Genomic DNA, 23,683 nt, shown 5'->3' with positions numbered 1-23,683 from the left:
TCAGAATCATCTCATCATGAAGTGCAGTTCTTAACTAGAAAAACCATGCATGTGCCCCAAGACTTTATATAATGCATTTAACTTTACTTTGATGTAGGTATATAGAGTGTAAGGGTACTATGAAATATATATAATGAGCGCATGGGTTCAGTATATATATATATATATATATATATATATATATATATTTGAAACCTAGGTCTAACCATAAAAAAATAACAAGGTAAAAGTTTTTATTTTTCATTCCCTTTGAAATTGCTCTTAAATGTGGTTTTGGTCATTTTGACTGCTTCTTCTAGTGTGTAAAATTACCTGTAATAGGTAGTTTCTCTTGTGTTTAAATGTACACTATTTAATATTGAGAATATATTGTCTATTGACTTTTCATGCATGTTAGGCCACTGGTAGTGAAATTCATAAAAATATTTGCTACCCTGTATATTTTACGTACATGATTTTAGCATTTCGAAAATCAGTTTGGCATTTTCTCATTCACTGCCGACTGAAACTGCACTTGCCTGGTGAATTTGAAAAATTATAACATATAATGATGAGACACGTGTTATTTGTCTCTAAATTATATGTTAATTGTTATGGCACGGTTACTGATGAGGATTCCCCTAGCAAATTATTTTATTTGCTAAAGAGATTCGAAACCTAGGTCTAACCATAAAAAATAACAAGGTAAAAGTTTTTACTTTTCATTCCCTTTGAAATTGCTCTTAAATGTGGTTAGAGAGAGGGAATGAGTGAGAGGCAGCACTAGATTAACCATTAAGCAAAATAAGCACATGCTTAGGGCATCAATGGAAGGAGGGGGCACCACAGAAATGGTAAATGGTTTACAGCACAAAAGAAATCACTTTAAATTTGCTAAGATAATATTTGGGATGCCTTATCTCTACTAAGTATAGAAGCAGAGGTTTTATGTAAAATTAATTTTAACAATATTATCGAAGACTTTGCAATTAAATTTTTAGAAAAACCATCTCTCACTCTCCCATACACTCTTGCAGTCTACCCCCCCCCCACACACACACACACACATTTCATGTTCTGTCCACACTCACTTCAACTCACCTCATATTTTGAGGGTCTACCCTTACACCTTACTACTATTTCTCCCCAGTTTTATTCTGACCACTCTCACCATTCCCTTTATAATGTGAATAGCTGTATAGCTCCCCCCCTTACAGTAAGAGACTTTTCTGTTCTGGCCCTTTTTTGCTCACTTTAATCCTTCATCCAATAGCATATAACCTCTTCAATCTCTACTGTAACTCCACTGATTTGAAGGGAACTCAATCTTGCAGGCAGCATGGTGACTTCATCAATGCTGGTACCATGGAAAAAGCACCCAGTAAAACTGTGAAGTGGTCAGTATTAGGAAGGGCATCTAACAGTAGAAACCATACCAAAGCAGACACTGGAACAGGATGCAGGCTTTGGACCTATTGGCACTAGTCAAACTGTTCAACTCATGCCAACATGGAATATGGGCATTGAATCATGATAATGGTGATGATGATAAGATATATTATATAATACATGCACACACACACACACACACACACACACCACATATGTGATGTCTATGTTGCCAGTTTTGTACATTGAACTAGATCAATGGCACAAACTGAAAGCTTTCTGTCTGTACTGTAACGTTTGGAGTTAATCACAAAGAATATATATATATATGTGTGTGTGTGTATGTATGTATAGCTTAGCTATTCACATATAATTTAACACAACTAGCATTATACATTATATAATATACTGTCTCACAGGTGGTAATCTATATATGTGTATGTCTGTGCATGCTGTGAGAGCAGTGTGTGTGTATAAGTTAATATGCATTAACTTATAACTCACAGTACAGACACACACAAGCACAATTCTTCCTTACATACACTATAGAATGGCCAAGTCTATGAAGTGCATCCTGCTGTAAAGTTTATGCTCTGTAATTCTATCCGAAGTTGCTCTGCTGATCTTGGGAGCTCTTTGTCTCCTTACCATAATTTCTAGTTTCCAATATTACATCTCGCTAGCGAAATATATCTTTGTCATTGTCTTATATTTTACATCAATAGCCATATAGAAATGATTTTGCCAAATTTGGACAGTATTTTTCTTTTTGTTTTATTCTATTTTGGTTTGCTTTGTTCTTTTTCAACAGGAGGATGATTCTTTCTATAGTTAACCACTCAACCGTTAAGTTAAAAGTAGCAGCATTCTATTCTGCTTGGTTGACTGAAAGCAAGCAGAAAGTAATGTAACTTTCTCAGAGGACTCTGTTCCCTACGCCTCACTTCACCGAGCTGTCCGGAATAGATATTAGATCTTCCGGGAGTCTTATCTGCTGCAGACTGCTGTCCTATCCAGGAGGAACACACACATACTCTATCTATCTATCTATCTATCTATCTCTTACTCTCTCACCCTCTCTCTCTGTCACTATCTTTCCCCTTCCCTCTCTTACTCTGTCTCTCTCTCACTATATCTCCCCTTGTCTCTCTCCATGTCACTATCTCTCTCCCTCCCTTTCTCACTCTGTCTTTGTCATACTCTCTCCTCTTCCTCTTTCTCTCTCTCTCTCTCTCTCTCTCTCCCCCTTTTCTGTCTCTCACATAAAAATCAAGACTCAAGCTCCAACTTCTTAAAAGCTGCCTTTTGTAACTCCTAAGAAATTTATAAGGGCTTTAATTAAAGAAATGCTAATTAAGAGTGTCATGTTCTATATTTCAACTCAAATTCTCAGCATTTGCCTACCAACACTTGAGCCATTTTCCATCCTACCCCACATTTTGTGTGTTTTTGTCACTTCTTGGTGGTTCCCTTTTATATCTCTATAATTGTGTCTGTGCTCCTCTCACAACTTAACCCATTAGCATTTAAACCAACCATATCATACCCAAATACTCTACCTGTTTTATATTCTAACCAGCCAGATCTGACCTCTCAAACCTACCCTGCAGTGTCATTCTAAAAAATAAACAATCCCATCTTTGAAATCTCAAAGCTAAAAGATTACACATGAATAATTCAAAATAATGTAAATAAATAAGCATTACATTTGACAGAGTAATCTGTCAAATCTGAATCCTAACTCACACTACACTGCCAGCCATCTTTCACTACTGCCCTGATGCCAACCACCTCTATTTGATTACTTGATTTGCTAAACATTGAAGCCAAATCACCATCAAATCATATCTTGATACTCTTTGAAAATATGATCTTATTATTCTTAGAGAGTTAATATATCAAAGAAAATAATATTGATGTTATGGACATTGCTGGCATGTCTATTGACATGTCTGTATGTCCACTTGATTGGAGATAATCTGGGTCTTAACTACAGTAGTAGCCATATCTCTCTCTGACTCCTACCATGTTCCACTTGCTTTGTCAGCTTCTCACACCAGCCACTGTCCTTAGCTCTTCATCCACTACCACTGGCCTTTACCTCACCATTCCCTTTGAAAAGACCTATGTTTGAAAGATCGATCAAAATTATCTAACCCAGAAACCTTTTTTGCATTAATAAGGCAGCAAGCTGGCAGATTCGTTAGCATGCCAGGCATGATGCTTAGCAGCATTTAGGCTGTCTTTACATTCTGAGTTCAAATTCCAGTGAGGTCAACTTTAACTTTCATCCTGAGATTCACTGTAATTGACTTAGCCTCTCCCCCGAAATCTGCTGGCTTTGTACTAAAATTTGAGACCATTATTTGAAAGTGTGTGTGTTTGTGTGTGTGTGTGTGTGTGTGTGTGTGTGTGTGCATATGCATGTGCATTCAGGCGTGTTTACTCCTGCATCTGCTTGAGCAATGATGTTGATATCTTGACATCTTCTGTAACAATATGTCCTGTAGTTTGATGATTTTAACATGTGTGAAATCAGTGGGATGAAAAGTAGCTTGCTTGGAAAATAATGAAGGTTTGGTGGCAGGAAGGGCATCCGGCCATATAATTAATACTGCCTTAATAAATCTCCTCCAACATGTACTGGCATGAAAAAAAAATGTGAAGGTAAAAGTGATGATGATGGTATGTATGTATGTATGTGGCCTGATCAATAAGTATCCGGACTGTTTCCATAGTAACGAACCTAAAGCATGCAGAGTAAAGCCACTTGGCACAGATTGACCTTGAACTCTGCTGTGCATGTGCACTAAGTATTAACATTCTAGCTCACTTCTGCTGTTTACAGCAGTTCTTGGAAGGAAGGTGTGTAGCATGTGATCGTCGCATTGACCATGACAAAGAAAGTTAAGTAGAGAATCTGCATCAAATTTTGCTAAAAGCTTTGTGATACCTGCTCAGAAGCATACAAAAAGTTTTCATCATTTTAGACACGGTCAGTCTAGAAGATCTTGTGCAACTGAAACCCGAGTGTCTTTTTGCCAAAAACTTAGCAGACACACGTCTCATACCCAAATCTTCAGTGATAATAGACTGAACTGAACTGTAACTAACCTGCACATCCTCTAATAACTCACGGATGGTGATTCGACGATTTCCTCTCACAGCTGCACATACATCTGCGATGTTTTTCTCAATTCTGCTGGTTGTAGGTCTCCCAGAATGTTTGTCAATATTGACATTTTTTGGCCATCTTGGAAATATCTGAACCACTCATACACTTGTGTGCAGCTCATACACTCCACTCCATAGACTTTCTGCAACCTTGCGTAGGCCTCTGAGCAGGTATCACACCTTGACAACTTTCTCTGTCATGGTCAATGCGATGATCACATGCTACACACCTTCCTTCCAAGCACTGCTGTAAACAACAGAAGCGAGCTAGAACGTCGTGCACAGCAGAGTTCAAGGTCAGTCTTTCTGCATGCTTTAGCTTTGTTACTATAGCAACAGTCCAGATACTTATTCATCAGACCTCGTATATCTGTGTTTGTGTGTCTCAGATATCATCATCATTTAATTTCCATGTTCCATACTGGCATAGTCAGGATGATATGTGAAGGTTGTGTTGGGTTCCAAAGTCTGCTTTGGCATGGTTTCTTCAGCTGAATGCTCTTCCTAATACCAACCACTTTACAGAGGATTCTGAGTGCTTTTTTCATTCGCTGGCACTAGTGAGGTCACCGAGTAACTTGCAAGATATGGTCCTTGGGCTCAGTGAGGTTTCTGGGTTGATTGGCTTGTGTATTTTGGAGGAACATACTAGAAGGTGGATTTAAAGGATGATAGGGGCTAAAAAACAAGGCTGCACAGGTAAGTTTGTGAAAGTATGAAAGGAGATTGACAGTTGGCTAATGATGAATTCACCTGCGAATGTTAAACAAAACTGTTGGTGACATGGTCAACACGCATACACACACACATGTGTGTGTGGTGTGTGTGTATAGAACTTCTTGTCTTCATATCTGCTCACTGGTTGTAAACATATCCGCCAATGATAGAAAAATGGTGTCATTTGCCTGCAATCGTCTGAGAAAATCATGAGCTGGTCATGTTTGAAGAACTAGAGGTAATGTTATCTTGCTTAGAAGCAGGAGGGTATTGGCGACTAGAAAAGCATTACACTATAGAATGTAGAATGTCTGGGTCACCAAGTCCTGTCTGACCCATGCAAGCATGGAAAAGCTGATGTTAAACCTATAATGATGATGATAATATATATATATATATATATATATATATATATATATATATATACACACACACACACACACATACATACATACATACATACATATATGTGTATGTATATATATATATATATATATATATATATATATGCATACATACTGGAATGGATCTCATGAAATTCTAATAGTTATCACTCCTTATCCCCCCCCCTTCCCCACCTTCCCACTGTGTTGCACTGCGTTTCATGACTCCGTACATCTTTTGACACCCATCCCCTCCTCTCCCCTCTTCACCGTTTCTGCATTGATGTCACTTTGTATTCCATTGATGCATGACTATGATATATTCAACATGCCTTTTAGTGCACTTGCAATCCCTATAATGCACATTGCTGTCAGTACTGGTTCACTTCCTCGCACCATGATGATAATGATCATCATCGTTTTCTTCATCATCACACCATTCATGTTATTGTGACTTTTCACTATATGTGGAGATTGTTACCAATTATCATCATCATCATCATCGTCATCATTTATTGCCTTCAGCGTTATGTTCAATATTGCTGCTAGCATCCACATCCACATCCTCTTCATCATCATCACCTTTATCATCATTTCCACCACAACTAATAACAGTTTCTTTATTTTACTGTCAGTGCTATGAGACTATCCTCCTCCTACTCAGTCATCATCACCATCACCTACTGCGTTGTAATCAACATAGTTGACAATACCATCTACACCACCATTTCCATATATAATCGCTTTCATTGCCACTGCCATGAGTACCATTGTTATCATTATAATGACTAACATCTCCGAAATCACCATCAACAAAGTCATCTTCATCATCACCACCACCACCACCATTATCATCATCATCATCATCTGTGTCACCAGTTACTTCTTTCATGATCTAACAAATATATTCCACAATGATGTTGCCAACCAAAAATGTCTTCTCTTTAATTTATATTATTGTTCTGTTGTAGTCTTTTCTGTATTTTTAACCTGTCACTCATTGTGATTTTAAAATCCTTATTTTCTTTCGATGGTGTGATTAGTGGTTGCGTTGCGTTGTTTCCAGAGGAACAGGATTAAAGGATTGTTAAAATTTTACAGCTCTCCCACTTGACCCTTCCACCATCCTACACTTTGTTTTTTTTCCCCTTATATTCAATTTTGCCTGTAGTTATCAACATCACTAACAAATTTTGTGTAATGTTTTGCATTGTGCATTTCACATTTTGAAGTACCCTGCCCAAAAGTGTTTAGAAAGCACATGAAGCAAAGGAGACTGTGGATAGATGAAGAGGTAGCAAAAACAACACTACACTCCAGAATCTGCAGTGTTTTAGAGCACCGCAATATGTAGCAATTAGGATTATGGGAAATATCATAACATCAGTACCATGAGCAGATGATCAAAGTAAAGCTTCAAGAAGCTAAGAGATCCCTTTCTCCAACATAATGCCAGTTAGAGGCCATAGCCATAGCACCACCCCGTCGTCTTTCATTTTCGTTTGTTGAGCACTGTCTCTCGTTCATTTTTCAGTAATTCTATATCCGTCTTTGATGTAATTCTCTCATATCTCAGTTGCCTTGTCTTGCACTTTATTTGTGCTCTTAATTAATTTTCATTTCAGTTGCCTTTATCTTTTATCTCTTATCCTTTACATGCATTAGTCTTTACTGCCATGTGAGCCATTGCAGTATCCTTTCTGCTCTTTTAGAAACATGTTATCCCTCTCCCCACACTCCCACAGATGTTTATTTACATTCTGTATTATTACTGTCGAAATTTTTGCAGGTTAAGGGAAGATAGATTATTGGTTGATAGTTATGGAATTTATGTATTCTTTAGTTTGGGATTTTTAGGTGGTTTCCCCACCATCACTTAGTTGTTTCTGGCTCATTAAACCTCTCTGTTTGCATATGTGGCCTGATTAAATATATATACCAGAACTTTGGAATTTTACCATGGCCTAGTACCTCCATTTCTTTTTTTCTTTTTTCCAGTAATTGCATTACTTCTGTTGTTATTGCTTTCAACAGCTGTTCAGATATTGGGTTTGTTGCTATGACCAGTCCTTTCTTTGGTAATGCCTTTGTTGCTCATCCTAAACTGTTTTTGCAAATTCTTCTATTTCTCTTGTTCTTGGCATTGCATTGACTCCTACCATATTTTTACCAAGTTCTTGTTGAAATCATTTTGGATTGAGGAAAAAAGAAAGAAAAAGAAACTGTTTTGTTGAAAGAATTGTTGGTGTCTCTTACTGACAGATTCTTTGCCATTTAGCAAGAATCTCTATGCCTTGATTTCAGATTACTATTATTATTATTATTTATTTATTTTTTTTTTTTTGCCATATAGCATAGAATATGCAGCATCCTCTCTAGTTATTAAGGAAAGTGTATTTCTCTCTCAGATTCATTAAATAAGAATATCAAAATCTAAGCAAACAACGTGGTAACATATAAACAGAAAAACCATAGAAAATAAGTGAAAATATCTCTCAATCATTAACGAAACCAATAACGAACAGACACAACTGCAAGAAAGTTAGGAAAAGCAAATGTGACAGAAATAATACCTTAACAATACACATATACACGTATTATATGCAAACACATGTATGTTTGCTTATGTACACGTACATAGTACCTATGTATACACATCTGTGTGCATGAGGTATACCTAAGACTAAGAATATTGTCTAAAAATAAGTGATTGTCCCCTTTACATTGTATGCATTAAAACTTACCAAACTGAAGTGAATTGTGTTAATAAATTACTCTACTTCCCTAAACAATGTACTTTGTATATGATGGAACTGGTACCATTCTGAGATGGCTGTTGTAGATTTTATTCACATGGCATGTGTGAAACTGACAGTAACAGATTATATATATCTAAAGAAAGAGAAATGTTGGAGAAAAAGAGAGAATGAGTGAGGAATGGGGAAAACAACCTTTACTGTGTGCTACAGAATGAAGCCCTCTACAGTTTGATAGGACACTTACCTTATGTTATCTATGTTTCAGAGTATTAGCTGATGTTAGCAAGACAAGCAGTGTTGTATGTAAACCAACAGCTGAGGTAGAACTGGTAAGTTGCAGACACTGTACATTGTTAAAAGTCACATGAATGAGAGAAGTCCTCCCTCCCCTCTTTTTACATCTGTATATCCAATGTTAGGATTTTTTTTTATTGGCAGTAGTCATATTATTGTTGTCGAGTGTGGCCAATGCCAATGCCGCCTCCTAACTGGCACCCGTGCCAGTGGCATGTAGAAAGCACCATTCAAGCATGACCGATGGCGGTGACATGTAAAAAGCACCATTCAAACGTTGTTGATGCCAGTGCTGGTGACACATAAAAAGCACCATTCGAGCATGGTCGATGCCAGTGCCACCTGACTGATTCCCGTGCTGGTGGCATGTAAAAAGCATCATTCGAAGGTGGTTGATGCCAGTGCCGCTTGACTGGTTCCCATGTCGGTGGCACAGAAAAAGCACCCACTACACTCACAGTGGTTGGTGTTAGGAAGGGCATCTAGCTGTGGAAACCTTGCCAAAACAGATTGGAACCTGGTGCAGCCTCCTGGCTTGCCAGTCCTCAGTCAAACCGCCCAACCCATGCCAGCATGGAAAGCGGATATTAAACGATAATGATGATATTGGTGTTGTATGTTAGTCACACACCCCACTTCCTCCACCAAATGAACTCTTTATGTAGATGATTTGTAATCTTAAATGTTCCAACCATGATCACACTCATCTATTTTTTTTTTTCTGAGACACAGTACACCTAGGACTACATTATTCCATGTGTTGTTTCAATTTTAAAGATGATAGGATGTAATTGGAGTAAGATATTCCTTCTTTGCTACCTTTTGAAGAGAATACAGCAGACTGGTTTCCTAAAGTTGTACCCTTCTAAGTACTAACCAGGTTCATTAGTGCCTTAACTTTGGTACTTTCATGAGATCTAGAGCCTTCAGCATGATACGGTTATAAGGGTGGGATGCTGTTTACTTAAAGTATGTGCCTGCCTTTCTATGTTTGTGTGTGTGTACAAATGTTTCATGAAGGCACATGGCTCAGTGGTTAGAGCGTCGATCTTACGACAGTGAGGTTGTGAGTTCGAATCCCAGACCGGGCTGCATGTTGTGTTCTTGAGCAAGACACTTTATTTCATGTTGCTCCAGTTCACTCAGCTGTAGAAATGAGTTGCGATGTCACTGATGCCAAGCTATATCGGCCTTTCCCTTGGATAACATCAGCGGCGTGGAGAGGGGAGGCTGGTATGCATGGGTGACTGTTAGTCTTCCATAAACAACCTAGCCCGGACTTGTGCCTTGGAGGGTAACTTTCTAGGTGCAATCCCATAGTCAGTCATGACCAAAGGGGGTCTCCGACTAATGCTTCATTGTGTCGAAACTATGACTACAAAAGTGGGTTTAAAAAGCAGTGAATTAAAAGCAGTATTTTTGTTACTGATTTTATCCCTCAGTCATATAAACCATCTCAGCACAGTTTCCTACAGTCAAAATAATTTTGTTATTTTGAATGTGATAGTGCCAATTAGCCTAGATAACAGCCTATAACCTTTATATTATTTGGAAATTATCATTCTGTGGTTGAATTAAAATACTAATTCCAATTCTGTTACACACAGTAATGAGACCTGGCTTGGACAATAATTTTAAAACCGAGCTGAGGAGATACATGCTGAACATTGTTTTCTTTTACAGGTAGTATTTATTTTCCATAATAATAAATAATCAAGAATTAATTGCAAGGATCATCCACAGGTTTTCTCATGTAATAGCATTTTATGTTCCATCCATCTTCTCTGCCCACTTTTCCAGGGAAAGTCATGGTGGTAGTGTCCTCAGCCATCTCCTCCATTGAGTCCTCTCTGAAGCAACTGTCATTAGACTTTCCAGCTGGATTCCCTTGCATTGATCAACTGAGACTATGGATATTATCCAATCATAATCATCTCATTCTTGGTTTGTCCCTAGATTTCCTGCCACTTGGCTCAGCTTGAAGAATCCATCTTGTAATTCTTTCTGGCAACAATCTAATCACATGTCCACAGTACTGGAGCTATGATCTCTCTGTGTGAAGAAGTAGCTGATTGACCTAGAGAAATTCCCTCATTTCTGAACTATGGACCCTGTCATGTAAAATTACTCCAGAGACCCTTCAGAAGAACCTCATTCTAATGTGCTATTTGTGTAGTAATGAAATTAAACCTGGAGTGTGTATGCGTGAGGGAGAGAGAGAGATAACATTGCGAACAATGACTGAAGTAAACATGGAATGATAAAAATTGTATAAATAAAAGCTCATTAAAAACTATCTTTTACCGAATATTTAAATTTGTGAACTTAGTAAACATTTCTTTCAGTAATGTATCGTAGTTGTTTGCAAATAGCAAATTAAAACTTGAAATGAAAACATTAAAATAGAGAGAGATTTTGCAAATGGAAACAGGTTGTTTGCAAATAGTAAATTAAAACTTGAAATGAAAACATTAAAATACAGAGTGAGAGATTTCACAAATGGAAATAGAAAATTTCGCCATTGCTATGTCAATGCCAGAAGTTAACATTGAGAAATCTTTATAAAGAAGTGAATCATATATATAAAGCAATATTATTTAGTTTTAGTAAAAAAATAAACTGAAGACCCTGTTATGTATTCGAGGTCAAATTATTCATGCATCCCAAATATGGAAGCAATTCACGCAGCTGTTTCCACATGAAAAGTGAATACACGTGCACATACAACCCTATTGGTCATCTTCACTTCTTTCAGCCATTTCAATTAATACTTAATAATTTAATTACAAATTTGTACATTAAATTTGCATTTATGTGACATGAGCAACTTGACAGGTCCAAATATAACATCACAAGGTACATCGTTTGTTTTTTCTCTGATGAAATTATGCTCATGTCACGTAAATGCAAATTTAATGTACAAATTTATAATTAAATTATTGAGTATTAATTGAAATAGCTGTAAGAAGCAAAGATGACCAATTTGTTAATAATAAATAATTTTCTTTTAACTGGATATAAACTATATGCTTAATATATACCTATTGTTTTAAGGGAATTTCATTCCCCAACAATTCTAGGTGTTGAACTAGTATTTCCTTGGATGCAACCATCCCTTCACGAGGTTAACATATCCTCCAATTATACACACACACACACACATGCACACGTGCTTTTCCTGGTCTTTTTTTCTTTCTCTGGATCTCTCCTTTCTCCTCTTTCTCACAAGGAGCTATGCTTGAAATGTAAAAATCCCACTCTTTTTCCCACCTCGACTGAGTGTCAAGCTAATAAATTGCGTTCTTTTGTTTTGTTATTTTTAATATTTGGTTTGACTCTGTGTGTGTATGTGTATGTGTTTATTCAGCAGTTTGACAAATGCAACCACATTTAGTACTTAATGCGAGGAAAAAACAACCAACAGAAGACGACCAACTTTCTTTTAAATAAACTTTATTTAAAAGAAAGTTGGTCGTCTTCTGTTGGTTGTTTTTTCCTCGCATTAGGTACTAAATGTGGTTATTTTGAGAAGTCCACTGTGTGGCGTTATTATTTTCTGTAATAATGCCCCCTATATATATATATATATATATATATACTTACTTTTGTATACATGTATATGTAAGCATATGTCTATTAAAAGTTTCATATTAGTGGAAAGTATATATTTATATTAATTCCTGCAACACTGGCCATACTGCTGCTACATTAGTCTCTGTCTTTTACTTGCATTCTCTTGTCTTGTTTTGTATTTCTGACATTATAAAACATCCATGAATGCATGTTTATATTCGTGTGTGCACACCAACATACATGCAAACAAATGAACATATAAACAATAATGATGATGAGAATTATATACCTTAGTATTATGTGTATGTGTATGTATGTGTCTATACATGCATACACCTATACACAAAGTATTATAAATTTATATATATGTATGTTTGTATATATAATAAGTGCCTGTGTATATATACATATTAAGTATGTATGTATTATGTGTGCATGTATGTGTTTGTATGCATAGAAATAAGGTGGATAAAGGTTGACAAGACATTTCAAAATGAGCTAATGCCACATCCACCTTGAGAATGCTGTACCACAGACATACATCAAAGTTTGACACAAATAGGTTTTCTGCAAAAATTCTGAGATTTTTTTTCTTTTTTTATCTGTTTCTATATTTTGCACATGCATCCTGCCTCCCTTTTATGAAATTGGGGTGGAGTAAGGGGCAGAACTGTGTTGGGATGAGTAGTATGTTTCTTTTTTATTTGGATTTTTTTCTTGTTTTCTCTTTTGTTTTTCACTCAGTGCATTTATTTTAAAGGTACATACAAACACATATATGTACATATGTGCATGCCTATATATATATGTATGTATGTGTGTGTGTATATATATATATATGTATGCATACCCATATACATATATATATATATATGATGTATGGATATCTAGACAGATGCAACTTCATACATCCATCAGTGTGTTTTTTTCTCTCTCTGCTTCTGAATCTTTTTATCTATCTCTCTTCTTTTGTATATATATATATATATATAGTTTGAATTTTCTTTCTGTATTTCTTTGTTATTAATCTTCCATGCAAAGTTGTCATATTAAACATTGCGCTTATACTTCTGTATGTGTTTCGGTTTATGTGTGTGTGTGATAAAAAGAGAGCTAGATAGATAGTTAGCGAGAAATTATGTATAAATGTGTTCTTCTTTGTATGTCTCCCACCTATTGTGCAAGACCATATCCTCTAATGCAATTGGTAACATTAGAGCCAAACAGCTCTACGCTATTATAACACTAAGTTATGTCAACAGATCATAAAATGAGACATCAAAACATCTCTTTCCAGATCTTGGAACATTTGTCATCTGGTCTATATAGCCTTTAGACTTCTTTCCCCATGTCTTTTCATTTCCTCCTCCAACTCTGATACCCATACCTCAGCAAACATTGTCCAGTCTAAGTCAATGTGCAAACATTTCTCTGTCCCTGTCTACTCTTGCTTCTTCAGTGTGTGTGCACATGTCTTCATTCATGAATTTGCATTCATTGATTAATTACTTCTTTTAATATAATAGTTTCACTGTTTGTTTGTGATGAATTATTCTGTTGAGGAAATTTTACCATTGAAGTTTGTACAAAGGAAAATGTCTTGCCAGTAAATAAGAAGAGAAACATTGACCTGAAATGGATCCCTTTTGGAGCAATGACTATGTTTGTCATTTTATTAGGACACTCTTGTTTGATGATACAACTTGAGGACAGAACCTTTCTATTAGTGACATTGAATAGTGATTGGCTAATAAAGGTGTAAAGTTAGTTTGTGTCACTGTAAACTGAGGTTCCTTATATGTGTACTTAAGAGGACTTGATGATGTATAATTCCGTTTTAAGTATTTCACCTTGCAATTTAATCCAACTGATTCCACAGTAGAAACCAATATGCAGATATCTATTGAAAGTGGTATTGAGAATGTCTTGCCATTGAGATGTTGCAATTTTATTGTTATGCTCAGAGAATAAAACTAATTTACCTGAAAAATCTAACTTGGAACCTATCAGGTGTGTGTCTTAGGTTACAGAAGTGGTTATAGATTATCATGATTCAGAAAATGAAAGTCGTAACTTTCAAGTGCTTTTCACAGTTTTGTCCGATTTCACTTTTCTCTCTTCAGATGGATACATCAGCTCTTGAGGTCTTCAGTCAATAACTCCTTTCATTCTTCAGCTAGAAACTTTAAGCTATTTTTCTACTTCTTATGTCCTATTGTATCAAACATCTCTCTGTAATACACTATTGATCTGTAGCCAATTTTCCCGTTAAATTACTCCATACCATCTTGTAGACAGAATCACAACTGAAACACAATAATCACATCAATTCAAAGAAAGAGGTTCTCAACACATTTAGTAGGAATTATGGATATTACTATCTAAAAACAGTTTGATTCAGGCCCCATGCAATTTAAAGTTTTGTAACCTCATTGCAAAAACAGCTTGTCAGGCTCAGGCCTGAGCCTGACGTGCTATGTTACTATAACAAGCCAACAAAGCAGTAAGTTGCATGGGGCCAAATCGAACTGCCAAATCAGCAGCCAAGGCCCATGTTTCACTGCCATGTAGCATGGCTGTTCGTACACATGCGTCATACAGTCTGCCTTTTACTCTGAGCGAGAGGCCCTTTGTCGCCAGCAGAGGTAAGACCTCTCTGAACTTCGCCCAGGCTATTCTTATTCTAGCAGCTACCCTTTCAGCGCACCCACCCCCACTACTAACTTGGTCACCCAGATAGCGGACGCTATCAACTACCTCTAGTTTTTCTCCCTGGAATGAGACAGAAGTTGTTTTCTGCATATTTTCAATGTTTATTGCACCTGAACATCTGCCACATGCGAAAACTAACTTCCTAGTTAACCTGCCTTTGATATTGCTGCACCTCTTATGTGTCCATAGCTTGTACTGGGTACATCTTATAGAGTTTCTACCTACACTTTTTCTACAGATCAAGCAGGGCCATCTACCTGAAGGGGTTTGTGTTTTGTCTACCTTCCTACTTATTAGAACTTTGGTTTTAGCTAGGTTGACCCTAAGGCCCTTCGATTCTCGTCCCTGCTTCATCACCTGAACCTTCTCCTCTAGTTCTGATAGTGATTCAGCAATTAGTGCAAAGCCATCAGCATAGAGGAGCTCCCAGTCTTGAATTCCTCTGTTATTGTCTGGAGGACTATGATAAAAAGGAGGGGGCTGAGGACAGAACCTTGGTGGACCCCTACCTCTACCTGGAATTCTTCACGGTACTCATTGCCAACCCTCACCTTACTGACAGCATCTCTGTACACGGCTCGCACAGGTGGAATGCCTGCTCAACCTCACCAATGCCCTATTCATGGAGCAAACTGTTCTCAGACCAACTAGAGCGAATAACATTCTAGATCTCTGCGGACATCGTTCATGATGTGAAAGTGACGCCGACATTAGTTTCGGATCACACCATAATAGAGCTGTCTATGTTTGGGCCAAAAGAAACCAGAGACATACAGCCTAAAGGAAGCACCCAAAATCTCTCCAATCTGAACTTCCACAAAGCAGACTGGAAATCGATCCAGAAAGAGATCCTCAGAGAGGATTGGCCAAAATGTCTCTCCACACCAGACATTGACATGAAACTAGAATGTTTCATGTCTACTGTGCAAGCCATAAGCCAGAAATATGTCCCAGAGCACAAGGCCAAAACAAATAGGAACAAGATTCCAAGGGAGAGGAAGATACTCATGAGACGACAGACGAAAGTTGCAAATCGACTCAACCAGCATCCCAAGAATGGCCAAAAGTCCCGCCTAAAAACGACACTGATGGAGATCGAAAAAAGGCTGCAACAATCCTATGTGAAGGAGAGAGCAGACAAAGAAGCCTGGGTTATAAAAAACATTAAGTCAAACCCAAAGGCCTTCTTTCATTACGCTGCAAGATTGGACCCCTCTTCGAAAAGGATGGCTCCCTCACAGACAGTCTGACTAGGATCAGTGAGGTACTGAATGAGCAATTCAAAAGTGTCTTCACCACTCCATTGGAGCTCAGAAAAGTGAACAAACCAGTGGACTTCTTTGCTACCTCCCCTATAACCAGTGAGGCAGTTACGATGGAATACATCAACATTAGCGAAGAAGATGTACTACTAGCTATACATGACCCAGCAAGCTGAAGGAGGGAATAATATGCCCAATCCATAAAGGGGGAAGCAGAGCAGATGCCAAAGACTATAGGCCTATCTCTCTGACTTCACACATCAGCAAAGTCATGGAAAAGATAGTCAGAGGAAAACTAATCGCATTCCTTGAAGAAAATAAATTGCCGAGTGATACCCAACATGGCTTTCGACCAGGTAGGAGCTGCCTGACCCAGCTCTTACAACATTACAACTGGGTGTTGAGGCAGTTACTCAACAACTCAAATGTGGACGTAATATACCTTGATTTTGCAAAAGCTTTTGACAAAATGGATCATGGTGTGATATGCCACAAACTGTGTGATCTTGGCATAGCTGGAAAACTTGGAGAGTGGTTACATGACTTTCTGAAAGATAGAAGTCAGGCAGTAGTGGCTAATGGAGCCACCTCTATGAAAACACAAATAATGAGCGGTGTTCCACAGGGCACTGTCTTCGGACCATTGCTTTTTATAGTCGCTCTCTCAGGTATGCCTTTAAGTGCCCAGATAGCCACTCTTGCAAGCTACGCAGACGATACAAAAGTCTCGCAGAAAATACAGAACTCCAGTGATGTTGCACACCTGCAGCAGGAATTGGACTCAGTTTACAGATGGGCTGAGGACAATAATATGCAGTTTAATGCTGAAAAATTCCAAGCCCTGCGCTACCAACGTCCAAAACTGAATATGAAACTTACAGAGTATACTGGTCCACAGGGAATTTCAATCCTTGAGCCTAGATCAGTGAGAGACCTGGGTATCGACATGAGTGATGATACCTCTTTCCAAGTGCACATTACCAGAATGGCAACAAAGTGCAGACGATTGGCTGGATGGATCCTGAGAACATTCAGAACCAGAGATAAGGAAACCATGATGATCCTCTGGAGGACATTCGTGCTCAGCCGCCTGGATTACTGCTCACAGCTGTGGTCACCCACCAGTCTGAAATTAACAGCGGACCTTGAAGCAATCCAGAGGAGATTCACAAAGAAGATTGTCTCTTTGCAACTGCTCAGCTACTGGGAAAGGCTGAAACAGCTAAGACTCTACTCCCTGGAGAGAAGGCGGGAGAGGTATGCAGTAATATACATCTGGAAGATCCTGGAAGGAATTGTGCCAAATTTTGGCATTGAAAGCTACACCAATGCCAGAACGGGACGACACTGCATAGTGTCAAAGATCCCAGCAATGCCATCGCGGTTCAGGACCAGTTACTGCAACAGCTTTTTAATATTCTCCCAAAAAGCCTGAGGAATCTGCACAAAGTAGATGTAGGAGTTTTTAAATCAAAGCTGGACCTCTTCCTATCGAGAGTCTCAGATGAACCTACCTCGCGACAGGAGGTGCAAATGAGGGTTGCTAAATCAAACTCCATTCTTCACCAAGTGCCACATATTGTAAGAGGCTCCCTGTAATAACAGTGTAGTAACACAGTGGTGCATCAGCATGGCCGCAGCTCTAAGCTGAAACTTTTAAAAAAATATATGTATGTATATATATAAATAAATAAATATATATATATATATATATATGGGAGAATATACAAATAATAACAACAGACGAGGACAGGTGGTGTAAAAAACAAAAGGATATATTAGTATGACGCTCGGGAATACGGAAAGTCTTTGACGTTTCGAGCTACGCTCTTCAACAGAAAGAATACGGAGACAAGGAGAAAAACACGGAGAAAAAAAATTGAATAGTGTTCAGTCAACGGTCAATCATAATAATGGCTGACCAGAAGTTAGAAATTCTTTTTTCAGGAGAGCTAAGAAAGGGGGAGATAACAAACGGTGATCGGGAACGAGGGGCTGTGTGTGGGAGGTAGAATGCTGGTGATCTTGACATATGTAGTGTGAAAATGGGGAAGGGAGAAAGTAGTTGGTCAGTTGTAGTGTGTGCATGGTGTGATGCGAGGTGTGAGGGTGGTGGAGGGTGGGGGTGGGTGGTGGGTGTAAGGAATTGGATGGGGTAGAGTAGGAGTGTGTTGGGGTGTGATGAGCTTATGAGGGGGTGTGGATGTAAGAGAGGGGGAAGATGGGTATGAGAGGGGGAAGGTGGGTATGGGGGGGGAGAAAGAGGAAGAGAAAGAGGGGTATGGGGGGAGAGAGAGGGGAAGAGGGTGAGAGAGTGTAGAGAGTAGGAGAGTAGAGAGTAAGAGAGAAAGAGTAGGAATGAAGAGAAGTAGGAGTGAAGAGAGGTGAAGAGACATACAAAGAAGTAGGAGTCGGAGCAGGAGGTGGGGGAGGGGAGAGAGACAGGAGGAGGGGGTTAGATGAAGAGTGGAGGGAGTTGAGCCCATGTGGCGCAAAGGAGTGAAGATAGAAGATTAATCCCTGTTCACATACAAATATATATATATATATATATATATATATATATATATATATTTGACGGATATTTGTCCTCATCTTGTTTGTTGTTAACACAACGTTTTGGCTGATATACCCTCCAGCCTTCGTCAGGTGTCTTGGGGAAATTTCGAACCTGGGTTCTCATTCCTAACGATGTTACTATTATTATATTATTATTTTTATTATTATTAATCAGGTCGCTGCCGTGAATCGAACTCAGAACCTTGGGGATAGTAGCCCGCGCTCTTAACCACTACGCCATATGCCCGTGGGCAATTATGGGGTGAATTTTAAGGCTTATAAATCTATTATTTTTCTATCCTTCCTCAATACCGGTTCCCATATGCTATTCATATCTGCACTCGGTCTGCTTAGGAGGTTGTTGTGTCCTAGCATATGTGCTGCTTCTTTTAGTTTTCGTATTTTCCAGTGTTGTTCCCTGTCTATTATTTTAACTTCATCTCACAGGGGGAGGTGGTTTCCATTTTTCCATACATGATCAGCTATACGCGATTTATCAATATCTCCTCGTGTCACAGCTTTGCGATGTTCTTCTACCCTTATTTTGAGGGGGCGACATGTTCCGCTTTGTATAACCTACCACAGCTGCATGGGATGGAGTACACACAGTTTTTGGTCATATTCTCTTCTGTTGGTGGTTTTACCCGAAGGAGATATTTGCGAAGTGTTGTATTGCTCTTGAATACTGCCCTGGTGTCATATGGGCCGCATATCTTTTGTATCTTTTCGGAGAGGCCTTTCACATAGGGTAGACAGACTGTAGACAGTTTATTGGTTTCATCCTCTCTTTTCTTCATAATTGGGGTAGATAGTATGTTCTTGGGGTAGTTGTTTCTTAATAGATTGTTACTGAGCTTGATCATTTCCGCGTGGTGGGTATCACGATCGCTACTTATATTCTTTGCTCGGTGTTTTAGGCACTGAGCAATTCCTCTCTTTACACTGTATGGATGGTGGGAATTGAAGTTAAGGTATCGTCCAGTGAAGGTTGGCTTGAAGATATACAGATGCCCTGAATCCATACTCGGTGCGTGTTATTAATACGTCCAGGAATGCCAGCTGATTGTTCTGTTCCTTTTCCATGGTGAACTGTATGGATGGATTTATTGAGTTCACATGATCTAACAGCAGAGAGGATGAAACCAATAAACTGTCTACCCTATGTGAAAGACCTCTCCGAAAAGATACAAAAGATATGCGGCCCATATGACATCAGGGCAGTATTCAAGAGCAATACAACACTTCGCAAATATCTCCTTCGGGTAAAACCACCAACAGAAGAGAATATGACCAAAAACTGTGTGTACTCCATCCCATGCAGCTGTGGTAGGTTATACAAAGGCGGAACATGTCGCCCCCTCAAAATAAGGGTAGAAGAACATCGCAAAGCTGTGACACGAGGAGATATTGATAAATCGCGTATAGCTGATCATGTATGGAAAAATGGAAACCACCTCCCCCTGTGAGATGAAGTTAAAATAATAGATAGGGAACAACACTGGAAAATACGAAAACTAAAAGAAGCAGCACTTATGCTAGGACACAACAACCTCCTAAGCAGACCGAGTGCAGATATGAATAGCATATGGGAACCAGTATTGAGGAAGGATAGAAAAATAATAGATTTATAAGCCTTAAAATTCACCCCATAATTGCCCACGGGCATATGGCGTAGTGGTTAAGAGCGCGGGCTACTAACCCCAAGGTTCTGAGTTCGATTCACGGCAGCGACCTGATTAATAATAGTAATAATAATAAAAATAGTAATATCGTTAGGAATGAGAACCCAGGTTCGAAATTTCCCCAACACACCTGACGAAGGCTGGAGGGTATATCAGCCGAAACGTTGTGTTAACAACAAACAAGATGAGGACAAATATCCGTCAAATGTAAATAATGTAAATAATTCCTCATCTCTTAAATATAGAACTGTAATATAAATAAATATATATAAATAAATATATATATCTATATAAATATATATAAACATATGACAGCCTTTCTATACAAGACAATGACCTCAAACTAAGTCATATGCACCAAATACGTGCCATATAGAAAGACCAGCAAACATGCCAATAGAATTCCTAGAGACAGGAAAATCCTTATGAGACACAGAACAAAGGTCTCAAATCAGTTAAATAGAGAACTGGAGGATAGGAAAAGAGCTAAATTAAAATGAACACTGTTAGAAATAGAAAACAAAATTAAACTCTCCCATGAAAAGGAGAGAGCAGAGAAGAAGAAGAGAGCAGTAGAAAGCATAAAAACAAACCTCAAGGCTTTCTATAGATTTGCAAAAGAGACTGCTACAGTACAGTATAAGATAGGACCCCTATTCCTGCCTAATGGCTCACTGACTGCAGATCCCACGTGGATAAGTGAAGTGCTCAGTACACAATTCAAGAGTGTCTTCACTTCTCCTCTGAGTCACATGCAGATAAAGAACCCAGCTGATTTCTTTGACAATAGCACTCAGCAGAAAAAGACTGCATCCATTACCTACATCGACATTGAAGAGGAAGATGTGATAGCTGCCATAAATGAAATGAGCTCAAACTCGGCAACTGGCCCCGATGGTTTCCCAGCTGTCCTCTTAAAGTCGTGTAAACAAGAATTAGCAGGACCACTCCGGATACTCTTCCAGAGTTTCCTCGCAAATGGTAAACTTCCCGAAAAGCTGAAGGAAGGCACCATATGTCCCATCTCTCTGACTTCACATATTAGCAAAGTCATGGAACGAATTGTCAGAAGGAGATTGATTGCGTTCTTAGAAGAAAATGACTTGCTGAATGAAACCCAGCATGGTTTCCGTCCAGGTAGAAGCTGCCTCACGCAGCTCTTGCAGCATTATGACTGGGTCCTGAAGCAGCTACTTGACCATTCAAATGCTGATGTGATATATCTCGACTTTGCAAAAGCCTTTGACAAAGTTGATCATGGCTTGATATGTCACAAGCTGCGAAACCTTGGCATAGCTGGTGAATTAGGAGAGTGGCTGCATGACTTCCTGAATGGTAGAAGTCAGACAGTTGCAGCCAATGGAGAACTATTTAGGGAAACACAAATATTGAGTGGTGTTCCACAAGGAACTGTTCTGGGGCCACTACTGTTCATAGTGGCCCTTCTGGACATGCCCACGGTCACTGTCACTGTCACTGTCACTATCTATGCTGATGACACAAAGATATCTCAGGCAATAAAGAATCCTGATGATATTGTAAGCTTGCAGAATGACCTAAATGCAATATATGAGTGGGCAGAGCAAAATAATATGCAGTTCAATGCAAAAAAATTTCAAGTATTGCACTACAAGACCACAAGTACCTCCCAACTGGCATACACAGGACCTGGAGGTACTGCAATCCCAGAACCACAAACAGTAAGAGATCTGGGCATCAACATGTGTAGTGATGCATCATTTCACATGCACATTGTCAAGTTGACAGCAAAGTGCAGACAACTGGCAGGGTGGATACTGAGGACATTCCGTACAAGGGATCAAAATGTCATGTTGACTCTATGGAAGACATTTGTTCTGAGCCGCCTAGACTATTGCTCTCAGTTGTGGTCACCACACAGTGTTAAGCGAACAGCAGAACTCGAGGCAATTCAGCAGCACTATACAAAAAAGATTGCCACAGTCCAACAGATGAACTACAGGGAGCGACTGAAGGCACTAGGTCTCTACTCCCAGGAGCGCAGGCGGGAGAGATATGTAATAATATACATATGGAAAATACTGGAAGGACTGGTGCCAAACTTTGGCATAAAGTACTATAGGAATGCCCGCACGGATCGCCACTGCATGGTGCCAAAGGTGCCGTCCACTGCATCTCACATAAGAACGAGATACTGCAGCAGCCTCGGTTTCAGAGGACCTCAGCTCTTCAATGCCTTGCCAAAACATTTGAGAGACCTGCAAGACATGGATGCGGAGGTCTTCAAGACAAAACTCGACGCTTTCCTCTCCACGATACCAGACGAACCAATGGCTCGAAATGAGACGCAGTTTAGGGTAGCGATATCAAAACTCTTGATTGGACCATATCAGGTGGGGGAGAAGAGCCATGCAAGGAACGTGAAGAGAGCACAGCATAAAGACGGAAAATCACGGTGGTGCTCCAGCATGACCGCAGCCACTTGGCTGAAACCCATAAATAAATATGAATATATATATAAATAAATATATATATATATATATAAATATATATGTGTATATATATATATATATATATATAAATATATAAATAAATATATAAATAAATAAATATAATAGATAAATATATACATAAATATGTATATAAATATATATATAAATAAATACATATATACATATAAATAATTATATAAATAAATATATATATAAATATATAAATAAATATATATATATAAACAAATATATAAATATATATATATATATATATATATATAAGTAAACATATCAACATATAAATATATATATAAATAATATATATATATATATAAATATATATAAATAAATGTATAAATAAATATATATATATATATAAATATATATGTATATATAAATATATATATGTATATATAAATAAATATATATATGTATATATAAATAAATATATATATATGGTGCACTAACAGGAAACCCAAGGAGGATAAGTGAAATACTAAATGATCAATTCAAAAGTGTTTTCACTCCACCCCTAGGGCACTTTCAAGTCAGCAATCCAACTGACTTTTTTACCACTGCAAATATAAAAGCAGAGGCAATGATGATTGATTACATCGATATAAAGGAAGACGATGTAATAAGGGCTATAGATGAATTGAACCCAAACTCAGCTACTGGCCCTGATGGATTCCCAGCAATCCTTGTAAAGGTATGTAAACGAGTCCTAGC

General features: G+C 38.3%; 1 protein-coding gene and 1 long non-coding RNA gene across 6 annotated transcripts in view; one reads left to right on the top strand and one right to left on the bottom strand.

Annotated features, from left to right (window-relative positions):
- The window catches only part of LOC149133530 (uncharacterized), a 73,527-nt gene that overhangs the window by 3,746 nt on the left and 46,098 nt on the right, over nucleotides 1–23,683 (bottom strand). Inside the window, exon 3 of one of the 2 annotated variants that reach the window (XR_016243390.1) lies at nucleotides 14,433–14,574. The exons of the other annotated variant lie outside the window; for it this stretch is intronic. This is a non-coding gene — a long non-coding RNA (uncharacterized LOC149133530). Of the gene's footprint in view, nucleotides 1–14,432; nucleotides 14,575–23,683 lie in introns of those variants that run through there. 2 annotated transcript variants of the gene reach the window in all.
- The window catches only part of LOC106879963 (uncharacterized), a 170,051-nt gene that overhangs the window by 134,053 nt on the left and 12,315 nt on the right, over nucleotides 1–23,683 (top strand). For all 4 annotated transcript variants that reach the window (XM_052971132.2, XM_052971131.2, XM_052971130.2 and 1 more), the window contains exon 7: nucleotides 8,667–8,730. In XM_052971132.2, the coding sequence (XP_052827092.1) occupies nucleotides 8,667–8,730 (64 nt within the window). The remainder of the gene's footprint in view (nucleotides 1–8,666; nucleotides 8,731–23,683) is intronic.

This window comes from Octopus bimaculoides, chromosome 10, assembly GCF_046866305.1.
Source record: "Octopus bimaculoides isolate indiv1 chromosome 10, ASM4686630v1, whole genome shotgun sequence".
Classification (NCBI taxonomy): domain Eukaryota; kingdom Metazoa; phylum Mollusca; class Cephalopoda; order Octopoda; family Octopodidae; genus Octopus; species Octopus bimaculoides.
This window is presented reverse-complemented; position numbering and strand designations above follow the sequence as displayed.